The sequence below is a fragment of the Balaenoptera musculus genome, chromosome 10 (genome assembly GCF_009873245.2).
Source record: "Balaenoptera musculus isolate JJ_BM4_2016_0621 chromosome 10, mBalMus1.pri.v3, whole genome shotgun sequence".
Taxonomy (NCBI): domain Eukaryota; kingdom Metazoa; phylum Chordata; class Mammalia; order Artiodactyla; family Balaenopteridae; genus Balaenoptera; species Balaenoptera musculus.
In genome coordinates this window covers 31347154-31371067 of record NC_045794.1, presented here as the reverse complement: position 1 = coordinate 31371067, position 23914 = coordinate 31347154, and the positions used below count along the sequence as shown (strand labels likewise).

The window sequence follows — 23914 nt, the reverse complement described above, 5'->3', positions numbered from 1 at the left end:
TCCACAGAATGAAACTGTAAAATTTCAGCTTTCTAAAAACTACTTACCATCTTAAATGGTTAGAGGTATTAAAATAAAAATTCAGGATACATTTTTCAAAGGACTTATAAAAACAGGATTTAATTCAAATGGTATTCAATGTGTTATCCTTATAACCAATCTCTTCACTTCCCCATGCAAAAATTGTACAGGAAGTAACCTAGGGATTATACTATAATTACTTCTTTGTCTCTCATTAGATAATAAGCTTTTTTGATAACAAAGAGTATGAATGGGTAGGATGTTGAATGACTAGATGGAACCACAGATGAAAGATGGATGGAGAAATTAATTCTTTAATGATCAATGTGAACCTTAATAACAGAAAGTCAAATGATTTCTTCAAGGTTAAAGAACAGGTTGACCTCCTAGAGAAATGGAAATAAAAACAAAAGTAAACAAATGGGACCTAATGAAACTTAAAGGCTTTTGCACAGCAAAGGAAACCATAAACAAGACGAAAAGACAACCCTCAGAATGGGAGAAAATATTTGCAAACGAAGCAACTGACAAAGGATTAATCTTCAAAATATACAAGCAGCTCACGCAGCTCATAACAAAAAATCAAACAACCCAATCCAAAAATGGGCAGAAGACCTAAATAGACATTTCTCCAAAGAAGATATACAGATTGCCAACAAACACATGAAAGGATGCTCAACATCACTAATCATTAGAGAAATGCAAATCAAAACTACAATAAGGTATCACCTCACACTGGTCAGAATGGCCATCATCAAAAAATCTACAAACAATAAATGCTGGAGAGGGTGTGGAGAAAAAGGAACCCTTCTGCACTGTTGGTGGGAATGTAAATTGATACAGCCGCTATGGAGAACAGTATGGAAGTTCCTTAAAAACTAAAAATAGAACTACCATACGATCCAGCAATCCCACTACTGGGCATATACCCTGAGAAAACCATAATTCAAAAAGAGTCATGTACCACAATGTTCATTGCAGCACTACTTACAATAGCCAGGACATGGAAGCAACCTAGGTGTCCATCGACAGATGAATGGATAAAGAAGATGTGGCACATATATACAATGGAATATTACTCAGCCATAAAAAGAAATGAAATTGAGTTATTTGTAGCGAGGTGGATGGACCTAGAGACGGTCATACACAGTGAAGTAAGTCAGAAAGAGAAAAATAAATACCGTATGCTAACACATATATATGGAATCTAAAAAAAAAAAAAAAAAAAAAAAGTGGTTCTGAAGAACCTAGGGGCAGGACAGGAATAAAGACACAGACATAGAGAATGGACTTGAGGACACAGGGAAGGAGAAGGGTAAGCTGGGACGAAGTGAGAGAGTGGCACTGACATATATACACTACCAAATGTAAAATAGATAGCTAGTGGGAAGCAGCCGCATAGCACAGGGAGATGAGCTCGGTGCTTTGTGTCCACCTAGAGGGGTGGGATACGGAAGGTGGGAGGGAGTCGCAAGAGGGAGGAGTTATGGGGATGTATGTATACACATAGCTGATTCACTTCGTTATACAGCAGAAACTAACACACCACTGTAAAGCAATTATACTCCAATAAAGACGTTAAAAAAAAAAAAGAAGAAAAAGAACAGGTTGGTAGCAAGCCAGACTTAAAACTTGTTTCCCTTGTTTTTTCCACAATGTATTTATAAGAAATTATCTACTTCAGTTATATAAAAATGGAATTATTTCCATCCCTAACCTTATAAATCAGATCTCATTTATCAGTTCATCCTTGGTTCATTCATATAAAATATACAGTTAATCAGTAAGTACTTATAGAGAATCTACTGTGTTCAAGACTTCCTGAAGCAATAAAAAGAGAAAAAGCAGAATATATGATCCAGAATCTCAGGGAGTTTATAATCAGTTAGAAGGAGGGCGGTGATGAGTAAACATAAAACAAAGAACTTAAATTCTGATCCAGAATGCGTTCAACATTTACCTTAACAGTTTTATCTTCAAAAATTGCTAAGTTGCCATCAGCAGTTCCCACTAAAAGGAATTTTTTTTGCTTGCTAAAAGAAAAAAGGTCAAAATTGTTACAAAAATAATGCTTATATTGACCAAGATGGTCTTAACATCCCACATACCTTAACTAAACTTTAGATAGGTTTCTTCCTGATTATTGGCCTCTACCTCCTTTTCCTTATAGCATTTACTTGAGAAAATTAAATTGCAACTTCTTTCTCTGCCCATTTAAGTTGTAGAGCTTCTTCAAGTTTTACAACTCAAGAATGTCTTTCTCAAGGATCTGGGCGCCCTCTCTGAAATGTCATCAGGAAGGATGGTACCCCTTCTCCTAGTCTTTGTGGGACGGTAGGAGCCTAACTTCAATAAGCAACAATCAGCAAACACAGATGGCCTAATCACACTGACCCTCCCCCTCCCCCAATGTCCTCCAGTACTTTTCCACTAGCTCATTACAGGGTTTAAAAACTCTCCCACCTTTTATTTCAGCAGAGCTGAGTCCAATCCCTCTCCCCTACTGCAATAATCTTAAAGTCTTCCTTGCCTATTTGACTTCATCTGATGAAATTTTTATTTGACAGTATCCAAATAATTTCAACTCCAAAATTGCCAGTGGAGTTTATATTTTAGCCACCAAAAACTTGGACTTCACATTTTTCTAATACTTTTTATTTTCCAGTACTGACTTAAACCAGAGAAGTATATGGTGCATAATCTAAATGGCTCCTGGAAATCATACTGCCCCAAATATTACAGCAACTAACCTGTTACACCGGAAATTCTGCCATTTCTATAAATTCCTGAGATAAGATCCTTTCGACTGATAATGGTTAAGCCATTTTACCTATTGACAACTTCTGAATTCATCTACTGAAGTTTTTTTCCAATTTGGTAGTTAGTTAAGTGATATGCTTTAGACTGGCATATAACAGTTTATTGATATACATGTATTCAAAGTAAGAATGAATGAGACCTCATCTTTGTAGAGGCCCTACAAAAGTGAACTGATGTGCTGAGTGGTGAAGAGTTAGAGCCATAGTTGAGATAAAACCAGGAGCAAGGCTGGAAGCCTGAAGAAATGACGGACCTATTTTTTAACTGTCTCAGCTTGATCTGTATACAGAAAAATACAAATATCTTTGTGGCTTCCTATAGTTCCCTTTAATATATGCAACCAACGGAAAAATGTTAAAAATGAGCAACCTTTGTTGATACTGTAACAATTTTGCACACAATTAAGTCATCTAAAAGATATGTAATTTTCCCCCAATGGTCAAAATCACTACCTTACCTTTGCTTGGAAAAGGAATTGCAATACAAGCAAGTAACAGAATCAGTCATCTTTTCAAGAGTATGCCTCTTTCTCTCATCTTCAGTATTGATGACAAGGAGCATGCCAGACTGTGTTCCAGATACAATCCAGCTTTCCTTTTCAACAGGAAGATGCACCAAGGCTAGGCACAATATTCTACTATCAGTAACTTCCTGTTAAGAAAAGAAAACACACTCTAAAGGACTTGGTTCTAGCTTAAGTGACTAGAACTTACATAGAATGAAAATATTATGTAATCCACATACTTAACTCTTTTTACTTTCTTGGTTTTAATTTTAAAAATAATGCCAATTTTATTTAACTTTCAACAATAAATGAGTTAACTGGCAAAAAAATTTTTTAAATGCCTGTCTAGAATGCACCTGAAACTAAAATTTAAAAATTGAAAATTATTTCTCAGTATCATTTCTCACTCCATCAAAATAATATAAGAGGATTGTTCAACCTTAAGAATAATGTTTAGGTACAACATTTCTTTCAAGGCAACAGTCAAAATATAAGGTTTTTTAAGTCTAGAAATTTACCTTATATTTCCCAATATAATTTATTGATCCATCTTGCAGAAGCCATGCCCAGATCTCCTCTATCACCCACCCCTGGCTGCTCTGAGTGTTGGCTACTAAGAGCTCAGAGCTGCACCCTTCACTACCTTCAGCCCATGGGAACCGGCTTTTTCAGAAATGGTTGGGAGGTTATGCCACCCCTACCCTTGGGCAAATTGCAGCTGATGACTGACTGATAAGTGGGAATGAAATACTGGACCCCTTGCCTGGTGAAGGGATAAATCTGTGCCGTTATTCACATTCCAGAGTTTCTTGTGGGTAAAGACTGAGGCTAGACTTCCTCAGACACTACATTTTTGCTAAGCTTCTTCCCCTGATCTATGTGGCTTCCCATACCTCCTTAAAAGTTTCTCTCTCCTTGAATCACTCATATAAGATTCCCTGTTTCAGGCTGTGTTTCTAGCATTCCTGACCTAAGACACACATATACTGTGATTTTAAAACAAAACACACACTACTTCATTTCATGTGAATACACTTGTTCTAACAGGAAGCTAATTTAATAACACTCCTGTATTACCTCTTATTTTATTTCCTCATAAGTAACTTTTTTTTTTTTTTTAAAGAACCAGTCACTGCAGTCCACTTGAAAGTCATGGACACCCTCGGGAATCTCACAGGCCTGGTTCTTGGCTGGGCCCCTGACAAAAGGTTCTGCCCAGCGGTTGAACCCAGATAGCTGTGTCCAAAACCAAATGCCGGTTCTTCAAGTCCTCCCCCAGTCCCAGCTGGACCCTTCGCACCTGTACACTGAGTACCCCTAAGTAATTTTCAATTGGTACATGCTTTAAAATAATTTGCAAAGTGAGTTTTCTGGAGTTTCACTAATTTAAATGGTATTTGGACTTACCTCAGAAGTGTATCTTTCTGTATTTAAGTCAAGAAAGGAGAGCTGTCCTTTGTCAGTGTGCCCACAGCCCAGCCAAATGCTTGCGTTCTTGCTGTTATGATTCATAGCAACCATGCATTCAACAGTAAAGTTTTTAGGTATTGATATATGCCTCATCAGACAGATTAACTCAGCTGAATTCAAAATGTCAAAGACCTGAGAAAGTTAAAAAATAACAAAATAACACACATCAGGTTAACACATGCCCTCTTGAAAGATCATATCATTAAAAATAATGTAGTATTAAATGTTATAGCACTAAACCTAAATCTGTTATTTAAACTGTGACCCATTCGGAGCAACAAGATTAACAATCAAACTATAGATATTAAGATAATACTTATTTTTAAACTGTGCATGATATATGCACTTTTGTACGTATGGTATGTTTTGTAACTTGAAAAGAAAATCTCAAAAGTGCCAAATGAACAGAAATTTAGCAGAGTCAGGAGCTATTCTTCATTCAGTTTCATACTGCAGAGACGCATCATGTTGAAGATAAACATTAGAGCCCACAATAGAATAGACCTTCTACCAGTTGAAGGGAAAAGACATTTTGATTTTGGTAACAAAACTCACAAATCACCTCTAGATTCTGTTTTTATATTTTTCCTTCAAGCACTAACGAACTAAAGAGATGGCAGAGTGCCAGTGTAAGGAAACAGAACCAGGGGTCAGGAAAATGGAATTAGAGCCCCGTGTCACAGCCACTTACCTGCCACTCACAAGGCCCCAAGAGAGCTCCATTTCTCCCAGTGACTCATCTAACAAAGGTGATGAGTTTACCCACCTTGCCTAGTACACACTGTATTTTAAAGACTAAACGGGTATGTGAAAGTTTTTGAAAACTGTCATGTGCTAAAAATACCCCCTCAAGATTGTTATGTAATCTGTAAAATACAGGTGAAGTATAAGTGAAAATTAAAAGAAGAAAAAGAAAAACAATAATTAAGCTCTGGAAAATTTTGCTTTGATAATTTTTTTTTTAAAGTCTGTGTAATTAACACTGGTAGCAACCAAAATTAAACAGCCAGTAAGGCAAGTAGTCAAGATGATTATATGATGTTTGATAAAGGCAGTATATACATGTCCTCAGCTATTTCTGAGTAGGAAATTTAAAATTGAACAAAATTTTTTCAATGAATTATTGTACAAAATTGAGAGTCCACAACATAAAAACAGCTCTTATTTTGATCTATTAAAATCTGTTCCATTTAAAACACAGTAAGAGTTCTGTTTCCAATAATATGGTGGAAGAGGTTATTTGGACAAAACTTCCAGCGGAATACAACTTAAAATGCTGAAGAAATTATTTTTTAATCTCTTAAAAACATTAAAGATCTGGCAACACCATATAGAATTATCAGGCCAAAATATTAATGAAAGACAGAATCCAGAGAGGTCAGATGAACCCTGAAGCCCAATTTTCCCTTTAGGCATTTGTCTATTGAAGCAAAATTGATGCGTGGTTTTTAACGCCTTGTGAGGCCAGTGGGAAAGAGTTAAATCTATGGCCTGCCCAAAGTGGAGAATGTAGTTAATGGTCTTGTTCCCATAAAACTGGGATCCCAAAAGGACTGCATATTTAGAATAAATGAGAACCAGAAATACAGCCACTCCACACTCCCACTCTCACTGGTTTATAAGGAAAGTTGCGTTGGGACTTTACAGACACAGGGGGAGAGAGCAAAAGAACCCCGAGAAACTGTTTATTAATTAATAAGCTTGCTCTCAAGATTTGTAGACCAGATTCTCATCACCTGGGTGATTCAAAAACATCTCAAGCCAGGAATTGAGTGTAAAGCAATTTATAGCAAGATAATCCAGAAAAAGATGTGCAAGACCTGTATGCAAAATTATAAAACTTTATTCAAAGACACTTAAGAAGACCTAAATACAGAGATAACCCATATTCAAGAATAGAGAGACAATATATCATAAGGCTATTGTCTACAGATTCAATGCAAGTCTAATCCAAAGCACAATAGAATTTTTCATAAAAATTGGCAAAGTGATTTAAAAATTTATATGGAAAAACTAGACTGAAGAACAGCTAAAGCATTCCTAAAGGATAAAAATAAGGGGGGAAAGAGACTATTATAAAGCTTCAGGAATTAAGACAGGATTGTACTGGAGGAAGAACAGGTAAGTTGACCAATGGAAGAGAATGTGTGTGTGTTTATCTTTGAGTGTATATTACAGAGTGGAAATGGAAAATAAAAAGATCAGTAGAAGACAAAGGAAGAAACAATTTCATAGATGAAGCTGGAAAAATTGGTTACCCATATGGAAAAAAGGAAATTGGATCTAGATAAAAATGTCATTTCCTGATGGATTCAGAACTTAACTATTAAGAGCAAAACTTTTAAACATTTTGAAGAAACCATAGGTAAATATTTTTGTGACTCTGAGAGAGATAAGGACCTTTTAAAACAGGACCCTAAAATTAATAACCATAAAAAGAAGTATTGTTAAATTTATGTCTATTAAAATTAAGAAATTCTGTTAATCAAAAGGCACTCTATAGGAAATAAAAATGCAAACCAGGAATTGGGAAAAGAAATTTGCAACATATATAACCAACAAAGTTTTAGTATACAATGTATAAAGAAGCACTTTTTAAATTTTATTTTTACACAAACAACTCAATAGAAAAATGGCTAAATAATGAACAGGCATTTTCCAGAAGAGGAAATATATATATATGACCAATGAATATATAAAGAGATGCTCATCTTTATTAGTAATTAGGAAAATGTAAATCAATACACAAGACTGAATCTATTTGGAAAAAATTAAGAAGTCAGATAGTATAACGTTTAGGGAGAATATATTAAAAAAACAGCTACCCTAATATACAGGTGATGTAACTGTTAAGCTGGTACAACTTTTTCAGGAAATGATTTAGATATTCCCAAATCCCATGATTCTGCAATTCAACTCCTGGTTAGATACCACAAAGCAATTCTGATACAATTTGCACTAGGCGACATGTACGACCACACTCAAAACAGTACTATTTATAATAGCAAAAAACTAGAAACAATACCAACACCCACTGATATGATCACGGGTAAATACATTGTTGTGCATTCAAACAATGGAATGGAATAGTAGGGAAAGTAATCAACAGCTATGTTCAACAACATGAATGAAGCTTACAAAATAATGTTGGGAGAACAACTGAAAAAACTCAGAACAGCATGTGACTATGATTCCATTTTAAATAAATTATGAATACAGGAAAACTAAACTGGGTAGTAAAATCATAAAAAGAAAAAAAAAACAATGATTATCATGAAAGTCAGGAGACTGGCTACATCTATAGGGAAAAGAGGGTGATGCAATCAGAAAGAGGCATATGTGCGTTTCTGGGGTGTTGGCCCTTTATTTTGTGCCTGGGGTAGTGAGAGGATAGAGGAGTTTTGCTTTATAACTGTTTTAAACTGTGTGTGTGTGTGTTTATATGTCTGAGTATATATATTTGAATATTACATGTATATTTTTTGATGTTCTGAACAAAATATTGATAAATTTTGACTACACAAATACCTGGGCAGAAGTAGGTCTTTCTTGAGGATTTTCTTTCAAACATTTTTTAATTAACTTCTCAACCATAGGCCATGGGGCACAACCATATTCTTTAACTGGATCTAAAACATTAAAAAAACATATCATGCTTAAACACTGGACAAATCAGAACAATTATTTTATTTCTTCTCAATGTGTATGAGAGGTCCAGACATTGCAAAGGAACCACTGATCTTTATAATCCCATATATATCATGAATCTGCTAATCACTCTTAAAGCTAATTTTGTTAACTGTCTCCACTAGAGACATCAAGAATGAGTTCTTAATTTTTACAGTATAAAAAGAGACACAAACACCAATTGAATAAAAATAGATTTTCCTTTTATACCTTCATTTCAAATAGACTTTGAAAACACTTTTGTTCATATAATAGACTTCTTTGCAAATACTTTTTATTTTAATATTCAATGTAGACAAGCATTTAATCCATTTAATCCAAAGTGGCCCTCAGAGTCACTTTGTGCACATTTGTTTTTTTTATAAGAGGTATGCCATTTTTCTGACTGGTGTAGAATACAGACCTGAAAACTTTCACTGGAAAGCTAACTGATAAAATGAGGGAGATGACCTAGATTGTGCACAAAGTTTAGTCGAGTAATAATAGATTTCCTTCTGTTGGGAATCTTTAAACGTCCCCCAGAAGGAGATAGTTAAAGCTGTATTCCCTGTAGATGGAACATAGTATACACTCAAAACTTTTCTTAAATGAAAAGAAAAGCAGAAAATATGAGAAACAACTAAATATATTTAAAGGAATACTTTAGAATGAGAACTGCAGAGTTAAGGAATGAATGACAAAGTCCTAGAATTTCTTTAAAGCATGAGGCAACCATTCAAAATGAGATTTGATCTCATTAGATACTCATTTACTAATTCTTACTAACATTTACTACTAAAAATTATTATTGTAAATAATTCAAGCTTCCATTCCTTCATAGAAATTACTTCACTCCAAGAAAATGAAAATACCCCAAGCTAATGGACACTTAGTAACTCCTTACAAGAAGAAAAGTCACTAAACCTGGAGTTCTAATAGTATTTCCTTTTCTGAGTATTCTTCTAAATATAATACCAAATATATCAATATTTGGAATATTAAAAACAAGCTCTATAACTTCTATCTTTCTCATATGATTTTATTAATATGTCACAGAATTTAAGAATATTCATGCACTAAAAAAATTTTCAGCTGTGAAATGAATTACTATACAACTACAATTAAATAACTTGGAAATGAAGCTGCTACTATTAAAAAATAATAATAATCTTTATTGTAGATAAAATAAAACTTACCAGGTAATTTTCCTTGTATTGCCAATTCATCAAACTCATTTGGGAACTTCAAACCCTCTGCTATTCTACCTCCAGTTGTCAAAATATCATAGAGTAGCAAACCAAATGAATAAACATCAGCCTGTTGGTTATAAATAACATTTCCTCTGGCAACTTCAGGTGCACGAAACCCTGAAAGTAAGCAGACATATTAATAAATATGCCCAACCCCAGAACTTATACATCCAGGGAGGTATATACGTAGGCATATGTGCTGATGAAGAGACAGGAAGATGAGTTCTAAACAGGCCACATCATCTCTATAAGAAGACATCTTAATCAAGTCAATTAACAGTCCTGTCCCAGGACATTTCACCCCAAGGTCGATCTTGAAGAATAATAAGGATAAACATTCAATAATAAATTATTAAGTGATATTTCATAATTAAATAAATAAAGCCTAAGGGGGGGAAAAGTTTACATCATTCTTAATAATAGCTATTCCCAGAGCAGTGTTTCAAACAGAGGAGGAGACAGGAGGGAGATTTCTAGACTTCACTCCAACTCACTTTAAGGCTGCAATGTTAATGGCCTTATCATTCCAAGAATTGTGACTCTGCTCCTTGAACCCAACTGAACACTAAAAAGAAAACCTCAAATAAAACAAATAAAAGCCCTCTCTCTCAGGTGTAAGTTCACGCCTGAAATTCTCTTAAAGAAAAATAAAACCTTTCATTTTGCAATAGATATAAATCATTTTTAATCACTTCAGGAAAAAAAAAGTAATTTCAACATTACCTATAATAGTCAACAATCTAAGGAAAACCACCTATGTTCTATATATAAATATTTGAAAAATAAAAACATTAAATTATCACTTTCTGACTATTAACTTCATGAAGATTAAAAACAATAACAAACCCAGAATGGGAAATAGGTGCTCTAATTCAAGTTTTGAGGGAATTTTAATTGATAAACCTTTCTAGAAGGCAATTAGTATTTCAAAATTCAAAATATGCCTACCCAGCAATATGATTTTTAGAAATTTAATGTTTAAAAATTAGTTTCATAAATGGGAAATTTTTAATTTACAAGTCTGTTAATTAAAGCCTTTCAATATATCAAAAAGTTAGAAAAAATTAAATATACATCAAGATGTGGTTAAGTAAATTACTGAAATATTATGTAACTGTTAAAACTGATATTTGACACAGAAAGATGTCCCTGAAATATTAAGTAGAAAAAGAAAACAAACACGCAGAATTTACAATACAGTATGTATATAAAACACTCGAGCACATCTAAATCTAGATATAGATATATCTCTTTGTTGCCAGAGTGTTATTATTTCCACTAATTTATTAGAAACACATCATTTGACCTGCTCAATAGCATTTGCTGCTTTCAACTCACAACCTTATGTTTTGCAAATCAAATCTTAATTTAAAACATCATGGAGTCTTTCAACCAAAATGGGGAGGGGAGGGGGACTGAGGGCATCAAGACCTAAGCTACCAACATAACATTTAACTATCAATCTAAACCATAAGATCCTCCAAGCTACTCTACGTGTATGCTTATCACTGAGGACTTCCCTGGAAAAGCAACTGCAATTTCTTCAAAAAATTTTGCCTTATATTTCAGTATACTGGTCACCATAGTAGTAACAGGAAGAATAACATTTCAAGCTACTCCACGTATTCACCACTGAATTTAATTTGGGATGAAAATGAACACTTTTAATGTTACTTGTCACTGGAAGGCTAGAAATAGAAACATTTCCTGCCTGTTTACAAAAGGACAGTGTTGTCACCTGATCTAATACTGTGAATGATCTATGGTGGGTATGGACCGTGCTACTGTACTACACGGATACCCTGTTTAGCACTGATGCCCCTCAAAGACTACAAATGTTAAGTACTAACTAAAATCCTAAATGTATGTTGTTGTATTAGGCTGTTCAAATAAGTCATTTATTTAAACATGTATCACTTCTACTTCTAGGTAAGATAGAATAACAGGGACTAGACTTACCATTCTGCATAAAACAATGAAATAACTAGACAACATGGATGAAACTCTGGACACCAGGAACACAAGACAGAACTACCATATGACCCAGCAATCTCACTACTGGGCATATACCCTGAGAAAACCATAATCTGAAAAGATACGTGCACCCTAATGTTCATTGCAACACTGTTTACAATAGCCAAGACATGGAATCAACCTAAATGTCCATCGACAGAGGAATGGATAAAGAAGATGTGGTACGTATATACAATGGACTATTACTCAGCCATAAAAAAAATGAAATAATGCCATTTGCAGCAACACAGGTGGACCTAGAGATTATCATACTAAGTGAAGTAAGTCAGACAGAGAAAGACAAATCTCAGATGATATCACTCATATGCGGAATCTATTTTTTTAAAAAATGATACAAATGAACTTATTTACAAACTTAGAGATATCAAAAACAAACTTATGGTTACCAAAGGTGAAAGTGGTGGGGAGGGATAAATCAGGAGCTTGGGATGAACATACACACACTACTATATATAAGAAAGATAACCAACAAGGACCTACTGTATAGCAGAGGGAACTCTACTCAATATTCTGTGATAAACTATATGAGAAAAGAATCTAAAAAAGAATGAATATATGTATATGTAAAACTGAATCACTTGGTTGTACACCTGAAACACAACACTGTAAATCAACTATAATCCAATAAAATTAAAATTTTAAAATTTTTTAATTAAAAAAATTTTTTAAAAAGAATAAGAAAGTATGCTTGTATCAAGAACAGTGCAACTAAGAACTCCAGTCCCAAAGTCCCTATCTGAAACTCTTGGAGCTAGAAGTATTTAGGAATTTATACTTTTTCATATTTAAGAAAGTTAGTAATAATGCATATAACAAATTACATAAAACTTCAGTGGGATCAGAGCCAGCACCCTGTACTCAAACAAACACGTTTATATTTCTGCTGTGAAACATACACACATTCACAGTGAATATGAGAAATAAAGATCCTAACAAGGATCAATTTGATCGGGTCAGATTTTGCCACCGAATCAGTCATAAAAAAAAACTTTGGATTTTCAAAGTTATGTGGGTTTCAGAGTTACAAAAAAGGGTTTGCGAACCTGAATTTGGTTTGCCTCATTTTTAGGTAAGTGTTAACAGTAGCTAGATTAAAACTTTGAGGTTCCTTTTCACCACCTCTGGAGTATTTAAACATTTTTAAGTAGTCCAACTTTTAAAAATATAACTTGACATAAAACATACTCTATTTTTTTAATTTGATTTTTACCCTGGAAAATTACATCAGTTAATTTTTTTGCCCTACAGGATATAATGATCAAAATCACAAATGTACTGGTCACAATTATTCACGTACTGGTCACAACAAATATCTGTTCACAGTGTGATAGGCTACAGTGTCCTCTTGATTCTCCTGAACTCACAACTGAAGTCAGTGGTTATCCATTCTGAAGGGAATTATCACACAAACCTTGTCACCCACCTGGTGTGCCCTCTGACGTTTTTATCCCCATTCTACAGCAGTACTGAGCAATCCCATAGTCCGCAATCTTGGCAATGATGGCGGCATTGGGATACAGGGTGAAAAGCAACACGTTGTGGGGCTTCAAGTCACGGTATATAATCATGGCTGAGTGGAGGTATCTGCCGTGAAATGCACAGGAAACCTTATTAAAATGTGATTACACCATAATAAATTTGTCTTTTTTTGTTTTTTTTGTTTTTTTAATAAATTTATTTATTTATTTTTGGTTGTGTTGGGTCTTTGTTTCTGTGCGAGGGCTTTCTCTAGTTGCGGCTAGCGGGGGCCACTCTTCATCGCGGTGTTCGGGCCTCTCACTATCGCGGCCTCTCTTATTGCGGAGCACAGGCTCCAGATGCGCAGGCTCAGTAGTTGTGGTTCACGGGCCCAGTTGCTCCGTGGCATATGGGATATTCCCAGACCAGCGCTCGAACCCGTGTCCCCTGCATTGGCAGGCGGATTCTCAACCACTGCACCACCAGGGAAGCCCTTTGTCATTATTTTTAAAAATATATATGTTTATTACGCAAAGCATCAAAAATTCTGTGCTGTTTCACCTTCAAAGTTAAGAGATATTGCAGAAGGAAATCAAAACCTACAAGTCCAATATTACAGAGCAAGCTTATGCTTTTAAAACAAACAAACAAAAAGACATGTCAATCCTGATAAGTGATTTAAACTTTAAGGCACAACCACTTTAAGCAAAGTAACAATTTTTGAAGACTTATATTTTGTATACTTTAATAACTACTTAAAAGGAATTCTGAATTCCCTCAATACCATGTGACGATTTTAGTTTAAAATGTAAATATGTTAAATAAGAATTGATAGTATTTTGTTATAACTCCCATTTATTTAAGTTTTAATTTTCTTAAAACCACAGAGAAGTTTTTCTTAGCTTTTAAAATTCTCTCTATTCCATCTCTCCTTTGATATTTATTTTTTTCTGACTAAACTATTTCCTAATTTTTTGGAAAATATTTTCTACTTTTTCAATAGTAATAAATCAAAATAAAAGACTTTTCTAGGTATCAATACTGTAGCGTTTGAAGATGTAATTTACTTTAAAACCCAATTCTGTTATAAATTATCAAAGAACATTTTAGACTGAGAGTTGGAATGAGTAAAACATTGTCTTGGGAAAGGTGATATGGGGGATTTTAAAGTCTTTCCTTTTAGAAACGGATCCATTCAACCATCAGCAACTAGAGCTGGACACTCATTGTAGGTGAAGAATAAAAACTAGTTAATATAAAAAATAAAAAGTTTTCATCTCAACCAGGTCTTGTCCATTCTGGAAACATGGCCGAAGAGCTACTACTTTGCCCCAACTACTAAAGTAACTCTATTACCTTTCCTTACACACTCACAAAATTCAGATTTCCCCCACTCTGTTTACCCTGCCCCGTGACATTAAATTTGCCATAGCTCCGCACATGATCTCACAACTACATTATGTCCTACCTTGAAAAAAAGAATTTTTCATAGAAATTAATAGAGGTAAATTTAAATCCATTGTTTGTGGCTTTTGGTTTAGGTTCACATTATATCAATAAATATTTACTCCATTACCTAATACCAATCACTGCTAGGGGGATTAGGAGCAGAGTGGCAGCAATACCCTGAACTTTCCACTGATTGATGGGAGTGTATGTATCATTTAACTGCATCAACTAATGCACGAGAAGATTCTTTCTCTTCCAGGATGTAGTTAAGACATTTGACATTAGGCCTATTCCTTTCATAAACATATTTTTGGTTGAAAAGTAAGATAGATGTACTAATAAAGTTGACCTTAATAATAAGTTATGGGCTTAAAAGAAAAATTTACTAAGGGCTTACTGAAAAGCCATTAGCTACTTTGCCCTGCTGAAGAGAAAAGCTGGGAGATTAAGAACAAAAAAGTTAAAGCCAAGTCATACATAATTGAATAGCATCCAAATCCTTCATAATGCATGCCTCTTTCAGAATATTTATAGAATACGGACTCTCTCGGAATACTTTCCAAAGGTTAAAAAAAATTAGTTAAACTTAATTTGAAATTATGTCAGCGGGAGGGAAAGATTATCTGGATTAGTTAAAATGTTCAGTTATAGAATTTAATCTTAAAAGTGCAGTTTTAATAGCTTTTAATAGAATAGCAGAATAGCTTTTGAAATATTAACAAGTACAGATCTTGTCTTACTAAGAATAATTCAGCCATAATTTATGTATTACATGACAGCGAGCATTGTCAAATATTTTATTAAAACAAACTGCTCTAAACTCAACTAGTCATTTTGAAATCGTGATTATCATCAATGTTGCTAAGAAACTCTTATAACTTAAAGTAAACTTTATTTCATCCTGAAGAGAATTACTCTAAAAATAGAATGCCTTCATTCATTTAACAAATATATATTGGGCATCTATGAGGGACAGTCACTGGGGATATAATGCCATCTTTCTCTCCCTGCTCTTGAGGGGCCACAATCTAGGAGAGACAGGTGCTCAAACAATGTTGCAGAAATGTGATGAGTACCAAATGTTAGGGAAGCCAGAGGAAGAAAATCACAAAGGTACAGATAGCAAAGCAGACTCTCCCACTAGACTATAAGTTTTAAACCTTGATAAGAGCAATATAATCTCTATCTTTCCCTCTTCAGCAGCCAGCACAAAGTCCTACATGGAGACTCAAGAAACATGTGTTAGCCAAACCAACTCTTCATGGTGCAGTCAGACATCATTGTGGAGATGGTATGTGAGCAAATTCTAGAGGAAAATGAGTTCTCTAGGCAGACAATTTTTTGAAAAGACAGGAATGACAAATGCAAAGACAGACATGGATGTCAGTGAGAAGTCAAGCCCTTCAGCATGGTTAGAACGAAGGCAGTGGAATGGGAGGAGGCTAGAGAGGCAGGCTAGAGGCATAGATAAAGAGTTTTGATGCTATGGCCAAGGAGTTTAGATGTATTCTGCAGATAACTTGGAATGCCAGGGAATTTCAAGCATAATTAGATTTTTATTTCAGAAGAATACCAGAAATGTTCTGATAGTTCCCCAGAGGTACCGGACCAAGTCAGCAGTAGTGGCATAAAAATAAATTAATCAATTAAAAAGGTGATGTAAAATAGTCAAGGACCTGGCAGACAAATGAGTACTTACTTTTGTGGGAGAGGGGGTTGCTGTGGATGTGACTACAAAGACTTTTGTTGGCAAATGGGAGATACAAGATAAAGAACAGATTCATGGTGGAAGGAAAAAGAGAAAGCAAATTCAATTTTGAAAATATTGAAACACAGAAGCTTATGGGAAATATAGGTGACCATATCTTCAAAGGTAGTTGAGAATTATAATAAAGAACTCAAAGCAGTAGACAGTTAGAGGTGTAAGCTAATAGCTGAAAGCAAGACTGCAAAAGAGAAAATATGTAACACGAAGAAAGTTCTTGTATGTCACTCTAAACAGCTCCATCATTTAAGGGACTGCAGAGGCGTGCGACTTTATTGTCTCTTTCTACCTCCATAGTTATAGCTCTGTGCTAAAATATATTTGGGAAGACAAACCCTAATGCTGAGATTTTTAAATATACTTAGTGCTGGGAGAAGATCGATTGTTACTGAAATCTACTAGCCTCTTGTAGCACAAGACCCAGAAAGCTCCCTTGGCATTATGCTGAGAACAAATCAGGCAAATGACAGGAAAATATGATGAGATTTCATTTGCTTTATCAGAAACTGCTGGATTTGTTATTTTAAGTAAGGTCTCCAAGTTATTTAAGAGATGAGGTCTTTCAACCAGTGATGAATTTTTAAAACATCAATTATTCATTTTATAAATAAGCACTTTGGGAATTATGTGGAAGATTTAGGGAAAAACCAGGACCTGGAGTCGGTTTAATCAAGGAAAATGACCAATACAGCTTTTGAAATACATAAGACATAGTTGTACTTTATCTAGATTAATTTAGTACAAGGTTCCCCCTGGTGTTCAAAAGTAGATGTAGCAACCCAGATCCAAATCTTTGCATTCCTGTTTCATATAATAATCTGTGTTTTTCAATAGCTTCCGGACTCTTTCAGGAAAGGAAATCTACTCATGTTATTCTCCTATTATATTCCCTATACAGTATTAATAGTTATATCGTATATATCAATAGTTTAGTTTTATTTGTTTGTGATCAGTGTTTGTTTTCCTTACCATCCATTCCATTTACATTTCTGGATACTGCTCAAAAGGAATAGACACTATTTAAGAAGGAAAGGAAAAGAAGGAAATTTGCATCCACTTTGTGGCTACCATGCACCAGGCACTGTCTTCCTTCCTTCCTCCCTCTCTCCCCAGTGGCAACATGTGTAATGAGAACGCACCGTTCTAGGTGCTGGGGTACAACGGTGAACAAGATGAAAAATCCTTGCTATCGTGGCACTTAGATTCTGGTGGCAAAGACAGACAATAAACAAACTTTTAAAATAAAAACATAAAGAATACCCGGCAGTGATAAGTGCTACAGGTGCCAAAGAGACACACGGTAGTCAGGGACACCCTCTCTGAGGAGAAACCTGAATGAAATGAGAAGTGAGCCAAGAGGATATCTGGAGGTTCGACATTCTGGCCAAGAGAATAGCTGGTATAAAGTCTCTGGCATATTCCAGAAGCCTCGGGGAGGCGAGTGGCTGAGCACAGTGACCAGAGAGTGAGGTAGGAGAGGGTTGATAACAGGAGAAAGATGTGATCCAACTTCCATGTTAGAACGATCACTCTGGCTACCGTGTGAAAAGCAGGTTATATGGGGGGCAAAGGTGAAAGCAGGGAGACCAGCTGGGCGAGAAGAGACGACAGCAGCTTAGACACTGCTGGGAGGGAGAGAAGTTAGGAGAAGGAGCTGCACTGAGATATGTTTGCTAAAGATATTTGCTGAAGGATGAGGTGTGGGATGTGAGAGAAAGGAAGGACTAAAGGATGATTCCAAGGTGACACAACTGGGTGACCGGAGATGGAGAGCAGTGGAAAAGGGGGAAATCAAGAGTTTAACTTGGGATGTCTTCAATTATTACAGAAGAACTCGAAACACTATTCACTAAGTATTAGGCACAGTTTAGAGACTACAAAAAAGAGAGAATCAGAGATATAAAATCAAAGCAAGTGTGTGGACAGTCCCTCTGTCTCCAAAGGCCATGGCCTTTCCACTCTCCAAGGCTCTGTCCGGATGCCATCCGGCTGCGGGGCTGGGTGCACCTCTGAGACACACTATGGTCTAACAGGACAACCCAACCCAAATCACTCTAGCCCCCTTCAGAAATATGGCCTCATCTTTCCTCATTAGAATTATCCATGATAATTGACACTTTCCTTGATACTTTGAAGCCTTACCTATATTTTTTTAGGGAAGGTAGGTGAATACAGGGTTAAGATCATGGGCTCTGGAGGACTCCTGGGTTCCAACTCTACTTCTGCTAGCTATGAGATCTGCATGCTTTTCCTACTCTTATTTTATGAAATTATAAAATCTGATCAGCGAAATGGTCGTTTTACACCCAAATAGTTTGTGAAATATTACCAGGACACATTGTTACAAGGAAGCGTTCTTCTCAAAGTCTGAGAGTAATTTTGGGCTCACACTCATCATGCCCTGAATAGAAAACAGCAACCTAATCTATTACCTCAGACCATCAGCCACATGTAGTGCGATCCTGTGTTGCAGCGTTCTGGTGAGACTGGCTTTGTCTTGTTGAAGCAGGCGATCCAGGGAACCCTTGGAGGCTAACTCCATCACCAACATTCGAGGACGAACCCCAGCTGCCAGCAAAGATATTAAGCTGGGATGGTGGAGGTGGCAAAGCACCACGAGCTCCTGCAAAGTCAAAAATCATTTCAGATCACAGACAATCAGCTTTTACCCAAGTGTCTCCTTCCTTAAGTCCATCAACACTTGGAGCACAGTTTTCCCTGAGTGACTGGATTATAGCTAACTTGCCATTTCTTCTTTGAGCTTTTTTATATTTTCCACATTTTCAGAATTAAACCACTGGTTTTGCAACCATATTCTGAAATAAAATTTTAAGTTCTCTTTTTCCGTTTGCTCTGCTTTATCAGAACATTTAATGCTAGGACAGGACACACATTGTGGCACACTAATAGGTCATGTCAGTCTTACCTACTGAATCCTCCTTAGCCACAGAATCCTTCTCAGCCCAGCATCCTGAGCAGCCACTACTAATCAACTGCACTTTGATGCATGTGAGGTACAACCTGCCTATTATCTCTGGTTTAATGACTAGAGAGTTTTCTGGAGAGAAATGTCTAAGCCTAAAGAAATATATGACATTGCCCCTGCCTGAAAACTCTCTAATGACTTCCTGTTACTTTTATTGGGTTAGCCAAAAAGTTCGTTTGGGTTTTTCCATAAGATGTTACAGAAAAACCCAAACTAACTTTTTGGCCAACCCAATAGATTAGGATCCCGTGCACTTACACAGCCTTCGTGGCCTGACCTGATCTGCCTTAGCCCATCTTTCAAACCTCATCTCCTTTCTCTCTCTTCCTTATTCACCACCCTTCTGCCACATTGGTGTTCATTAAATCCCCAGCACCGCACACACCCAGCTCCTTCCTTCCAGCCACAGAGTCTTTGCCCTTGCTGATCCCTCTGCCTAGAAATCCCTCCACCCTTCACACAGCTAAAGGTTTCTTGCCATTCAGATCTTAGCTCAAAACTCTTACTTCCTCAAAGTGACCTGCCTTGGACCACCCTTACTAAAGAAAGCAATCACCAGGTACAACAACCTCTCCCTAATCCAAGAAGTTAGCTGGGACAGAGAGGTCTCCAATCTGATTCCTAGGCCACATCATGTGAGACTTTACAACCTCTTTCATGATACTGTTGTTTTGAATTCCATACACGTTATTCTGTATATCACTCTACTCTGAAACTGTATTTAGTTGAAATTTATAGCTTATGTGGTATTAAACTGATTCATGTTTTTAACTACGATTTCTGCAAAAGCTCTGCTTCTTAACAACCAGCTTCAAAGATAAGGAGTATCAGTGCCAACTGCATTTATCAGGAAACTGATGCGCGAAGAATTCTGCAAGCTGAAGAATAAAGGCTCAACGCCCTGAGAGGGGATTTTTCAAGAACACGAGCTTCAGACTGCAATCATACTTCCTTAGTAGATAAAAATCTTTTTTTCTTCTATGTCTGATTAGCTCAGTTGGCTAAAACTGATGAGAACAAGTCAAGTTAGCTTTGTTTTCTTTCATAAACACAGACAGGAGCCTAATCCAAATTTCCTATCCTAGAAAAACAGCTCACTGATTGCAAAGAGAAAGGAAGAAAAAGAGTGTAACACATCAGCCCCGATTCATGACCACAGGTAGAATGACCCTTAAAATGCAGCACTGAACACTGAAGTGTTTTCCTTTCCTTTTCTTTTTTTTTAAAGAGGCATATTACACACACTCTATTGTTTCTATTTCTTCTACCATTTCCTTGGTTCACCTAGCTGCCCATACACTAATCAGTCCCATAAACCTTTCTAGTGTTCTGATTTCCAACAAGGTTCCCTGAGCACATTACATAAAATTTGAAACATGTTGAAGACTAATGATCAAGACTGAAAAATCAATTAATACAACAAACTGCCTACAGATAGAAAGAGATTGTGCTCAGATTTGGTTCATTGACTTACAAAATATTATATACAAAATATTTATTAGCTTATTCCTAGAGCTACAGTGTAATTTTTGGTACTAATAATCAAAATTACTCCAGGATATTTTACACAGACATGAAATTATTTTCATTATTCAGAGTAACTAATATATTGCAACTGTATTTTTTTGTTTACATAAGTTATTTAGATTCAGATTCAGGCACAATTTTTTTTTAATAAATCAAGAAAAAAATAAGAATGAATAGATTCAAAAATATGGTTGAGTTCTGGTGTAAGACTGCAGAATCCACATGGATTTATCTCTCCTCTCACCCTGTCTCTCTCACTCATCCCTACTGTTAGGAAAGACTCAGAAAAAAGAAATAAATCCCCACCAGTATTCAAAACAAGAGAGGGTACTGGAGTGACCACTCTTGGTTATGCATTCAATCAACTTTCACTCTTCCTAACAGTACTGACTTTTGCTGAGGTATCCAACCCTCAGCCAAGCAGCCCATGAACTTTAAGGGGAACTGACCCCAATCTCAGCTTTAGGGAAAGGTGGGGATATTTTAAATAATACCTTGCTCATTATCACAGTGATTGGTTCAGTAACACAGGCCTAAGCCAATCAGCAACAGTACTGCCCTGAACATTGGTGCTTGCTGAGAAAAGAACATGTGACTTAACTGAGGCCAAGAGAAGTTTTTAAATAGACTACTGTTGTATGGATTTTGGTTCCTTTAAATTACAAAAATGCAAAAAAGGTACCCTCTTTTCTTCTGTACTTGTAAAGCCTGGAACAAGAATTCTCAGAATACTGTCTTTGTTTTTCAACAGGAGAAACCTATTTCACTCCATAAAGAAAGGACAAAAGTAGGATTTCATAACTAAACTCAAGTAAACTTTGGGGGAAAATACGGTAATTACAAATGCATGCAAAACAAGAGTTCCAGGAGATTAACAATGTATGATTTAACATAATAATATTGTTGCATTTCTTACTTGTCTTAACAGTCTAAGTGATGTATGTTTATTAAAAATCTTCACAGCCACTTCTTCTCCTTCATAAGTTGCTCGATAAACAGATCCAAAACTGCCGTCACCTTTTGAAAAGAAAGTACAAAGCACTTAGGTTAATCTGTGCAAGCAGAAAACCTCAATAAATTGTATCTTTTGTAATTATATCTGCTTCAAAGAGAAATATGACCCACTAGTTACACTGAATCAAGTCTCCTTTAATGCTTTCTCTTCCTTCTTCTACTCCATGAACTAAGATGGAGTTTCAGGAGGAAACGAAGGCTATAGTAACAGTTAAGTATTGGATTCAGAATAGGATTGGGCAAATAGAAGAAGGAAAAGAGAAGGAAAGCAAGTGGAGGGGGAAGGGAGACAAGAAGAGATGGAGACTTAAATAATAGACATATCCTGTTCTGATTCCCTTCAATCTGAACAAGTACTGACAACAAAGAAAAAATTTAATGAACAGAGAAAAGAAATACACTCTAGGGAAACAAAAAATTTCAGGTGGGAGTAGTAGAGATTTCTAATTATTTAAAGCCCTTCCCTATTTCATAATCACTGCCATATTAAATTGGAGTATGGGCTGTTGTACCCTTCAAGTAACTAAGAGCAAAAATAAGGTTAAGGACTGCTACTGTGTACTTGTGACACAAAGGTGTGAAAAAATTGACAAATAATACCACTGAAGTATCTTCTATTGTGGCTCTCTGGAAAAACAGTCCCTCAAAGAGGAAATGTACCCCCTCCCATAACTCTTCAGATAGACAAACAAAACCCCATATATGTGTATTTTAAAATATTCAGTTGACCCTTGCACAACACACAACATGGGGTTAGGAATGCAGCCCTGAGTGCAGTGGAAAATCTGCACACTGCTGTCTCTGCCTCAAAAACAAAAGAACTGAAAAATGTCCCACCCGAGGAAAGGAAGCTGAAACAGTTTGGATACAATCAGGACTCAAACCCTAGTTCTTTTGATTTCACACACTATAATCTCTAATTGAACACAAACTTTTCCCTACATTTAGTTAAAGATCTATAAGATAAAAATACAGGTACTGTATTTATTGAAAAAAAAATTGCAGATAAGTGGACCCATACTGTTCTAATCTGTGTTGTTCAAGGGTCAACTGTATTTACAAAAACAAGTCTACCAATACTCACAAATCTATTAATATGTGTCATATTAGTCACTGCCTAATAGTAACTGCTATCTGGGAAGGAAAGGGTTAACTGAAGCCCTAAAATTCACTCCTGTCCGACAAAGAAAATGCGGAAAGGAGGGAGATGAATGACCTCCCCCAGATCATCCCAGCATAAAGATACCAGGGTGTTTCTGATTGTAAAATGTTTTTAGAAGGATTTATCTGATTTGTTTAGATCAGTGGCTCTCAACCAGGGTGACGTTGCTCCCTATCTCCAGCCCCCACCTTTGACAGTGTTTGGAGACATTTTTGATTGTCAAATCTGAGACAGGGTGTGAGGAGATACTACTGACATCTAGTGGGTAGCGGCCAAGGATGCTGCTAAACACACTGCAATGCACAGGACACCCCTCATAACAAAGAATTATCCAGTCCCAAACTGCATCAGTGCAGAGGTTGAGAAACCCTGATCTAGATTGCTTTTTGTACAATAAATAAACATGGAATTTATGAGTTTATGGGAAATGGGGCTAGAGAATGGGGAGTACTCTTATAAACATTTTCCTATCTGCATAGTTAAAGAATATAAAACACAGTTGCTTTTGAAGGTGGTCAAAAGGTACAAACTTCCAGTTGTAAGATAAATAAATACTAGGGATGTAGTGTACAACATGATAACTACAGTTAACACTGCTATAGGTTATGTACAGAAGTGGTTAAGAGAGTAAATCCTGAGAGTTCTCATCACAAGAAGAAAAATACTTTTTTCTTTTTCCTTTATTTTTTATATATATGCAATTATGGATGTCAACTAAAGCTACTGTGGTAATCGTTTCACCATACATGTAAGTCAAGTCATTATGCTGTACACCTTGAACTTATAC

General features: G+C 35.9%; 1 protein-coding gene across 1 annotated transcript in view; it reads right to left on the bottom strand.

The window, feature by feature from the left end:
- LRRK2 (leucine rich repeat kinase 2) overlaps nucleotides 1–23914 on the bottom strand; it is a 142768-nt gene that overhangs the window by 9111 nt on the left and 109743 nt on the right. The window contains 8 exon segments of the mRNA XM_036865466.1: nucleotides 1982–2054; nucleotides 3299–3492; nucleotides 4754–4948; nucleotides 8345–8445; nucleotides 9679–9849; nucleotides 13190–13350; nucleotides 18871–19061; nucleotides 21868–21968. Coding sequence (XP_036721361.1) covers nucleotides 1982–2054; nucleotides 3299–3492; nucleotides 4754–4948; nucleotides 8345–8445; nucleotides 9679–9849; nucleotides 13190–13350; nucleotides 18871–19061; nucleotides 21868–21968 — 1187 coding nt within the window.